The 10,545-nt window shown below is 37.0% G+C and overlaps 1 protein-coding gene across 4 annotated transcripts in view; it reads right to left on the bottom strand.

The window, feature by feature from the left end:
- Nucleotides 1–880: 880 nt before the first annotated feature.
- PROX1 (prospero homeobox 1) overlaps nucleotides 881–10,545 on the bottom strand; it is a 49,910-nt gene continuing 40,245 nt past the window's right edge. For 3 of the 4 annotated variants that reach the window (XM_077175898.1, XM_077175899.1, XM_077175900.1), the window contains one exon: nucleotides 881–6,745. In XM_077175898.1, the coding sequence (XP_077032013.1) occupies nucleotides 6,557–6,745 (189 nt within the window). In that variant the 3' untranslated portion in view covers nucleotides 881–6,556. The remainder of the gene's footprint in view (nucleotides 6,746–10,545) is intronic. The other variant, XM_054630329.2, reaches the window with a different exon arrangement.

Raw genomic sequence — 10,545 nt, 5'->3', positions numbered from 1 at the left:
AAATGACCTCAGATCAAAATATATTTTTAACATGCTTCTCCTTCAAAAATCAGAAGAGTCTTGCAGTATTTTGCAATCTATATAAGCTACAGTCTTACTGCCATCTGCACCAATTCTAAGCCAAAAAGAGAACTTTCATATCTGAAACACAAACAATCACGTAAACCAAAGGTACACTCAACCCCAGAATTTTAAGATACATATGAAACAGCAGACACAGCAAAGAGCAAAAGAAAAACCATGAACAAATACATTTTGAGGAATTGTGTAGGAACAGAGTAGTTTTATATAATGCTGGTGAATACTTAGTGTGAAACAGAAGAGATCCATGAGTGATGGGTTGTAACAATGAGAACAGAGGATGATGTCTGGTCAGTACCATTATCAAGGCCAGACTGGTAAGAGTAACAAATGTGAATGAAGGGTGAACCATCACAGCTCAGCACCATCCCTGCATTCGCCCAGCTTGAGGAACCCCCTGTTGCAGGACACCAGCATGGCAGGTACACCCAGGAAATGATTAAACAGTATAAACAAAATAGCTCACATTGGCTCCATTTAATTTAAAGGGCTGTCTATGCCTCAGACATAACAGGTCTCTTGCAGGGAGTTATTCCTTGGCAGATAGACTATTGCAAAATAACATTCATTATCTTAACCGGCGCTGCGCTGGAGGTAGGACACCGAGGCCATAAATCATTATATCCATTTTGCAAGAGGGCTGGTAGTTTCATTAATAAATAATTTGAACTAAGGGGAGAAGAAAACCTTCAGAGGAGTACAGTGTTAGGCACAGCCTGGCCACAGCCAAGAGATTCAGGAGTTCACCTCTTGACGTGGGGCAACATAAACTTTTGGAAATAAATGTAAACAATGGCAATGAGCTTGTAATTTATATTTTATTTTGCACAAGCTTGCATATATACTGCACATACATTCAGTTTAGAGAAGATGGAAGGCACACAAGGCAATTGAACTACTGTATCCTTTAAGTGGTACAAAGCAAAAAGGTAAAAGTCTGGAGAGTATACAAAAGCTTTAAACACACAAAATAAAATCCACCCCCCCCCCAAATATTTTTCCTGTGTTTATCTTAAATTTAGTAGCTGCCAAGCTAGAATTGTAACTTTTTTTTCAATCAATTGTCTACTGCACCTTTTTTTTCCAAACGGACAGGGGAGTCTTATTGTTTTATCTTGTCATCAATTAATATTACAGTACATCCTTGGTAATACAAAATTGTACACCTTCATCAAATAAATTAGGATAAATTAAACCAATAAATTATGCAAAGTCTTCAGAACAATAGACGACAACAAAAAAATCCACAGTTGAAATTGCCTCTAGCTAAAAAATAAAATAAAAAAAAATCAAAAATTGACTTTATCAGTTCAGTTATTGTACTATCTTCAAATTAAAGGGTCTTTATTACAAAAAAAAGAGCTTAATAATGCTATTTACAACATATTGCTAAATAATATAAAGGCAGTGTTTTGTCACTTTTGTAACTATATACATATGAGTAATGGCTGGGACAATATCAGTTTAAACCTTAACCTTTGACTCTTCTGGGCAGCATTAAAACCAACCTAAAGAGGCTTTTTTCCCCCTCCTTTTTTAGTTTCTGACTCTTACACGTTATATGGTAATGAGATGGTTATTGTGTTTGTCTGCTATCTCACTCGAGTGGTACAATTAATGCAGAAGGTATGGATTTTAGAGAAAAATGTAAGCTCACTGTTTCTTCTAGATTTGTTTCTACATATCCCAGTATTTGTGCATTTGGAAGGTGGCTGCTTTGGGAGAGAGGTGACTGTGGCTCAGATGAAAAGACTGAATAAAGTCATAGTGCCACCACCTTTCATACACTAAAAAGGATATTCCTAAGAAGATACAAAGGTTAAATACCAGTTTTCATCCCAGCTCTAAATATGAGCATTTTTAGCTTCAGTTTATAGATGGTTTACAACCAACAGTTCTACAGAAAACAAAATTGCATTTCCTTCAACAGAACATTTAAGTGCAATACAGTAACTGCTTACTCATATAAACCAGTTACATTCCTTAAGGGGAGCTTTTTGAAAACAATGCGTATTGGAATTTTCAAACACAGAGTTGGTACCAGAAGGAAACATTTGCACTATTAACACCAATGATTGCTATATAATACACATGGCAAATATAGTTTTTGCTTTCACTTCTCATGTACAGTGCTCATTTTGGGGGTTTTGTAAACCACTTTCCATTTTTAATATATATATATATATATCTTTCTGTATATATATATATGTATAATCTTTCAATGCTGCTGGTGAAAATCCTATCTTTAAAGCCACAAAATCTTCACCTTTATTTCTTAATTAATATTAACCAGTGGAAAAAAAAAACATTTTTCTATTAACTGACTTCATATACATAGAAAAAAATTCTGCAATTTTACAGAAACTGTATTACCCATTCCCTTGACATCTGATGAAAGAGACTTAACTTTTAAAAGTAGAGAGCTGGATTTTCAAGAATGCTTTCAACTATCTACACAGTTACTGTAGTGTTTCTTATAAATTCAACAGATGTTTTCAGAATGTAGTTATTAAAATCTTATGTCTTTATGCAAGAACAGCCGTAAGGTTGAATATTTACATTGCTTTATAAAAGTTCCCCTCGATTTTCAATGTTCACCCACATACCTGGTACAGTAACAAAGATTCTGCAAACTTAAAACACTTTAATTAAATAATACTCAGAGGCACAAAGCAAACCTCAGGAATACATGGGTGAACACTTCCTTAAATAATTACTACATTCTAACATCTTCCACGTGTTTACCATTAAATGTGAAACGTTCCCATTAAACAACCAGAGATACAGTAAGAATTAAATGTTTTGTAGTTTCAAATAGAACATTCTTTTCACAAAACATAACAAATGTCTAAAATAGGTTCTTAATCTAGATAGGAAAAAGGTAAGCTTTTCACTTCATACGCCTCTTGTGGGTGTGTGTGTGTGTTTTTGTGTAAATATACATACATATGCCCACACATGTTGTCCTGTGTGTGTGACCTCATACGTATCTGTATATGCACATATGTCACGTATGAAATATTGCTTCTATACTACTTTTCATCAGGCTAAGAAAACACAAGATTTGCACCACAGTTACAAAAAATTGGCTTCTACAAGAATTTTCAAAACTCGAATGCTGCTCAAACAATTGAGAAAAAATAATTTGCATTATCAAACTGTTCTAAAAATTCTCTTCTTCAAAAACGTATTCTCCTGCTTTGTTTTTTTTATTTTTTTAATTTTTAAAAAGACACAAAATATGCATAGCTATCAACATTATGTCAAACAGCCGGGAAAAAAAAAAGTCAGTGTTTATTGCAGCTGTAGTAATTGAAAAATAAAGTTTAAAAGATGAAAATTGTAAGCCACAGAAGGCACAAGAACAATTGTACTTGTGGGGGAAAAACTGGTATTTTGAAGGATTTTTTTTATCCTTCCGCTGGTGCATTTAAGGTCTAGGCACAGACTATAACCTCAAGTTTATATGCAGAAATAAATCTGAATTAGCAGTAAATGAATGGCAAGATGGGGTTTCTACGTGGATTTTGAAATTCTTTTCCTATGTAAACCTTTCATTACAATAAAAGTAGCCTCCTGCCTTTTAGCCATTTTTAGTGAAATAATATTAAGATAATTTAAAAGAAACTGGATTGGATTCTACTTAGAATTTAGTACAAGCTATGCCATGTATTTGTAATTTTAGGTGAATTGGGAGGCACAAAGGCAATATGGCTATAAAATGCAGAAAAATCACATAACTGAAGTGATGAAATTATCATTTATTCCTTTTTCAGACCAAGGAGGTTTTTATTTTGCCTTTAAGATTAAATTTCTATTCCTAATTCCTATGCCTCATGTACTATTGAGATTATACTACCCATAAATAAATAAATAAATGCAACAACATCAAGTGTTGAGTACACAATTTCACTTATTTAGATTATGTGAATCCCATTGCAGCCAAATAATAATAATATTAATATCAATAATAATAATAATAATAATATAATATAATAATAATAATAATATAAAGCAACGGTAAAATCACAGGTTGAGATGGTAGCTAGTAGTATGTCCACATAGTATGGATAAAGTATGGCTTTGCTTTCTTATGTCCAAGGTGACAATGCAACATAATATTTTGCATCTGATGGTATGCCAATGATGAACTTAGTGTATTAAAACTTGAGCATTTTATGCCACTTCTTCCCATAAATCAAAAAAAGTGCATGAACACAATTTTCATCCTTTCTTACTCAGAATTCATTGGAGTTACATCTTTATGAAGTGTAATGTTTACCAAATCATGCACACACACAGGAAAACAAAAAGGAAAAATGAAATAAAGAAAACAAAATAAAAGGAAATAAAATGTAAGAAAATAAAAGAAAGCAAAAAAAAAAATCCTGTTCACTGTAAAGATACCTACAGTATTAGGTACTCTCAGGGAGTCTAAGATCAAGATTTGTTTTGCTTTTAATGCATAGTGAAAATGTTGGCACTTCATCCCATGCTATTGTCTGCATTGCCTATACTCCACAGATACTGCCAGTGCTTGAAAAGAATGACAGGGAATCGGAGGATTGTGCTGTTTAATTTGAAGTCAGCAGGTTTTTAAGGCTTTCTGCTAACAATAATTGCTTTCATACATTTCTGTCTATCAGCAGTATTTGTAAATGAAGTGAAATTGCAATGATCAGGTCAGCTCTTTAGTCACATGGGTAAACTTTCACTCTCCAAAGTCAAAATGTAATTTTAAAATAAAGAAGATACCAATATCCTCAATGGCATAAATATCATTCAGGACTAATTAGGAACTTCCTCTAGATTTAGATTGAATTATGTAGGGGAAAATACTATTGATGATAACAATAAATTCTTACTGCATCTGTACAAAAGACGACAAAGAAAATGACAAATACAGTGTGCCATAGCATATTCAACCTTCCCCCAAACTTCTGGAGACGATTTCTTTCTGAAAACATGAGAAAAGGAGAGCCACTGAAGAAAACATGAGAACTAGCAGCTAGCTTTCTTTCTTTCTTTCTTTCTTTCTTTCTTTCTTTCTTTCTTTCTTTCTTTCTTTCTTTCTTTCTTTCTTTCTTTCTTTCTTTCTTTCTTTCTTTTTCTTTCTTTCTTTCTTTCGTCATTTCATGGTGTAGCATTCAGGCAAACCCAGATCCATCAGGGACTTTACACTGTAGCTCAGGTTTTGGTCACCACTAGCTCCAGCTTCAGAAGACAAGTGCAGCCACTTTGCTCAAATAGATTTTTTCTTTCTTTATTTTTTTTTAAAGCTGCACTTACTGTAATTTTAAAAATTGAATTTGGCTATCTGAACCCTGCATAGCCAGGAGGACACTGTGATTTTTGTATAATGCTCAATTAGAATTTTATGAAAATGAATTTTTTTTTCTTCTGATTAGGGAAACACTAATTATATTTTATAGCTACAAATAAGCCTTTTTTATTTTTTTTTCCTTTGCCTCAGCACTGTGAGGTGAAGACTCTTCCACTAAGATGATTCAAAAAGTGCTTTTCAGGGCAGATGTCAAATATGGACAGGAAACTTTGTATGCTGGAAAGTGAATCTTGGGGGGCAGAATGGACTAAGAAAATAATAAATTTACGGACTAATGCCACTTAAAGTAAGACTGAGACATGGCAATATACAATGCTGAAGGTTTCATTTTTACTCTATGGAGAGTGAAATGCTTCCACTTTAGTAAGCTGACCATAGTCCAAAATTAGTGTGGTTGATACAACATTGTGCATGAATTACTGGCCTAACCCTGCAAGAACAGTATTTGATTTGTGCAAACATCCCTTGCTGCAATTTAGAGAAACAAGAACCTGGCATGTTGGTTACTGGTGCAGGGTATCTGTCATTTCTGTAAGGAACACATGAAGCATAGGATTTGCTTTTTTGGGTGTCACTTCTTGGAGTGAGTACCTAAAACAGATGTATTTTTCTGAAGTATGAAACAAAATCTAGTTATTGATTAAAAAGTATATAAATACAAATAAAAAAGCTCAAAGCTTATGAAATGGCTCCACAGATTTCAGACCTTTAGCAGTATAAACATAATATAAACTTCATTGTCTGTAGTATTGTGCCATGACATTAGTCTCACCAAGACAAAATGCCACTTTGCAGCAAGCAATAAATCTGACAAAGCATTTTTAAACATAATGCCCTAACTTGCTAAGACAGGCTTTTACACACTTCCAAACTCTTCTCCCTGAAAATTAACCCCGTTGATTCTTCAAATGTTAAGGGTCTCGGGCAAAAGTAAACCAAAGGCTGAAGTAAAATAACCATCCCCTTGGAACTGAACGAAAACTTATATCCAGGAGGGATCAGTCTAATTTCATATACATATATATATGTATGCCATACACATATATATGAAATTAAAATAGAGACACACATGACTTGGGCATCAGAAGGGGACTGCTACTTTCATACATTCATAAATAGCTGCTGAACTCTCTACTCATGAAGAAGCTCTTGTAGGCAGTTTGGGGATTTGAAAATCTCAGGGACCTCACTGTCCAGCTTACAGATGACCTTGTATATGGCCTTCTTCCAGGAAGGATCAACATCTTTGCCTGCGATAATGGCATTGAAAAACTCCCGTAACGTGATCTGAGCCACTTCCAGGAATCTCTCTGGAACCTGCTGATACAAGGAGACAATGGCATTAATACAGTTTTCAATTTCAAGTCTCTGGTTCTTCAAAGGAAACTGAGCTAAGTTCTTTCTTTCAGAAAGGGGCTTACATAGCACCTGCATTTTCTAAATGTGGCAGCCCTCTATTCTCTTATGCAAAGCTGTTATATATAGTACTATAGCAATAACTTTTATAACATGTGTTAGAGATCTTTGTAAAGTCTACTGACAGAATGTAGGTAACAAAATGTTACTGTCTGAGTTGGGAGAGTAGGGGATTTATAGGATATAATTAGCAGGAGGGGAAACAAGCACAATTGTCTTTAAGGAAAAAAATCTCTGCTTGATATTTTACCCGTGCATTTATGGCCATGTTCCCCTCTCCATGTGAGAACTAATATGAAAGTTATGCATGCACAGGAAGCCCTTTGTACCTTTGTGCCTGACTTTGGTCACAACCAGTGCTGAAAGCAGTCAAAGAAATGGGGTATCTCTGAATGTTGTTTGTGGCTTAAAACCAATCAAGCAGGAAAGCCTTCAGCTAGTGGCTTGCTTCTGTGGCTGTTATGCACAAGAACCCCATAAAACTGCTTTCTCAGGAGACACTATGGTTTTTCCTTCTTTTTCAGGAGCACACAAATACCACCCTAACCTCTTTAACGGGTGCATTGTGCTCCAAGTGGCTTCTGAGCTGGGATGCTTTAAACTCATTTGTTTCTAAATGTCACTGTCACTTCATGGGTGAGTCAAATACCCAGCTAGAAGGAACGTGCCACTCTCAGAAGCCCCTGAACAATGGGTGAATGTTAAAAAACCTCAGATACCTCCACACTTTACTAATTCGTTCTAAGTAGTTGTCCCAGGCACCAACACCACCTTCTCACCCTTTGCCTTAAATGATTCAAAAGCAATCGCTCTAATGAACTGCAGGGCAGTTGCAAGGTTGAAGTAATCTCCATAAAGGTATTATTTTCCACTTTTATCACGAAATATGGCTTCACAGCTCTAGAACTGCTAATACATGGCCGGCCAGTAGCCAGCATGCTTATAATAGCAAGTATTCTCTCACTGCTATTCTTTGTCCCCTCCAGCAAGAGGAGTTCTCCAACCTGCACTAGGAGACACTTGAACCATTCCCGTAGCAAACAGACACTTGGGCAGCTCTCACTGATTTACTGAATTCATGTCACACTGCCAGATCAAGGCCAGCCCCTTATTCTCTACTTCAGGCTTTTCTTCCTGTCCCTTTAGAAGCCACTTCCAAAGCACTTGTCTGGAAATGTGTGTGATCAATCTGATAGAACAGAGCTCGGGAGCCTTCGCTCACCTGTCATTGTTTGGGAGACACCAGCAGTTTGATAGCCACGTTCTGCCATCAGATAAGCATGAGATCAGCTCCCCCTGACACCAGCTGACAAACTCTGCTTCCAGAAGCCCCAGAGAAGTCCTCTGTCTATCTCTGAGAGTGCAATCCAGCCCCCACATGTTTTTGGGTTTTTTTGCTCCCAAAAGCATCTCTGGAAATTTTTCATTCAACAGGGTGCACAGAAAGACACATCTTTACAGATGGTCTATTCCAGCAATAATTAAGAGAGAAGAAATTAACTATTATGTTTCACTTACTCCAGCTCAAAGAAATTGGTTAAAACTCCCCATAACCACTCAGCTGTTCAGGCATTTTCGTAACATGTCTACAGAAAATACCATGCTTTTCTCATTCTTTCATTGCTATAAAAAATTGGCATGCTTTTCTGTTCATGCAGTTCAATGCTCACACACTGTTCATCACCCTTGGTATTGCTGGGCACTAATCAAGGGGAAGGAGTTTCTGACTACAAGATATTAGAAACCAGGAAAAGGAGTACATAACCAAATTTATGGAGTAGACACTGATATTAGTCCATGAGAGCAAAACCTTTTGATTTTGGTATCCACTCCAGAGGATCAACACTAGACGTCTTTCTTCCCTCCCAAGCTGCTGGAGATGAGAAACAGGCAATTACAAGCACCTACACGAGAAGTATGAAGTCCCACCTCTGCTTCTTACCTCATGGTTACACCCAGGAGAACTTTAAGCATGGAAGTGACAACCTGGGTTTTAAGTTGGGCCTTTGCCATTCAATTTCTACCTGCACATTTGAAAGATTTCCAGGTAGAGGATGCTGCTTTTCCATGGAGTAGGCAGTGTGAAACCCCTGAACCTGTAGCTTCCAGGCCTTCCACCACTGTAGTAACACACAGGCTTTTTTTAAGACTGGGAGCTATCTTTTAAGGTCCAACTTTATTGTACCTGAGTCACATCTGCCTCTTTGAACGTGGTACAACAGGCAGCAGAGAGCAGCCCACAAACATAACAGTGAACAAACCCAACAATGAACAAAGCCCTGTGGGGGCTTTGAAAAGACCCAGCTTTTCAGCTTTTTCTTCCTCTGGAGGCTTCACCTTGTAATGCTGAGTTCCTAAAGATCTCCCCTACTCCTAAGGCATTAGAACCATTCATAGTTCTTTCCTTTTGGGATGTTATTAGCAATTTTTCATGTCAGACTGGATTACACACATTATTTTGCATGTTGTAATGTGAATTGCATTGTGATTAATCCCAGAGGATGGTAAGTCAGCCAACACTTTTCCTTTCTAGAAAGAGTATCTACAGTCATTTTTATTGTTTGGGGTTTTTTTTGGATAAGAGAATACTAGTGAAGTCCAGAGCCTGAAAATAAATATTTAAATGCATGGGTAGTTATATTTTTCAGTGGGCAATTAATCAGTCAGCCATGTTAATTATCTGTCTGGGGGTGGCATTTCCCTGACCCTAAGTGATGGCGACCTATTCAGCGCATCTTTACACCTAACTGACTGAACATCTCTGAAGTAGGAACATCTGCATAAAATGCTTCAGTGACAAATAAACTCTATCTACATTGCTTTTAATAGAACCAACAATCCCTAGCATGAACCCAGGGCATTTTCTTAGCATCAGGTGGCAGCAGTCAATCAAAGAATCACACTGTGCATTCACCAGGAGGAAAGACAATGAGGTCTTGTCGGGGGTGTCTAGGTGGGTCTCAGGCTGAAGCCTCCACAGCAGTCCAATTTACAAAGAAATCACACTTTGCTACATGCTTTGTCAATATAACTTCACTGCCAGGGGAAAAAGTCACAGGCCAGACTTTGGGCCAGTGTAAATCAGCAGGGCTCTGCCAGCCTCAGTGCAGTTACACTAATTTACACCTGGTACACATCAGTCCTGTACTTTCTAATGCAGTCCAACAACCTCCATGGTGCCCCTTCTTAAGCCTTAGCCATGTTAACACGTCCCCTTTGTCTATGAAAACTGGGAGGGAATTAAAGCTCTCATCTGCTCTTGTCTATTTGTGCTGTTTTAACTACTGGCATTTTCCTTGGCGTGAACAGCAAACCTGAACTATTTCACTCTTGGGTTTGCATGTACAACTATCATGCCGAACCATTTGGCTTAGTGCTGTGGGGGAGTGCTTTGTTAAAAATACTCGGCACATACTATTTCTATGGGAGCAAAAGTATAGTTCCAATGGCTCACAAGTTGCAGTCAAGTCAGACCTAACTAACTCCTCTTTCACACAGAAGCACACACAGTTGAAGAAAGCTTTATAAATACTTGTTGAATTTCTTTTCAAAAGAATTGTTACCCAAAAGGAACTGGGGACTGAGAAGGTGAGGGCAGTTCCTCAGCAGGTCTAAGTCAGTGTTGCCTGCGGAAAATCCGTGAAGCAACTCTGATTTTAAGCCAATGGAGAATTAGGCTTCTCTTTCTGACGGATCTTAAAAAT

This window comes from Agelaius phoeniceus, chromosome 3 (genome assembly GCF_051311805.1).
Source record: "Agelaius phoeniceus isolate bAgePho1 chromosome 3, bAgePho1.hap1, whole genome shotgun sequence".
Lineage (NCBI taxonomy): Eukaryota > Metazoa > Chordata > Aves > Passeriformes > Icteridae > Agelaius > Agelaius phoeniceus.
Note: the sequence above shows the minus strand (reverse complement) of the source record. Positions and strands in the feature narration are given on the sequence as shown.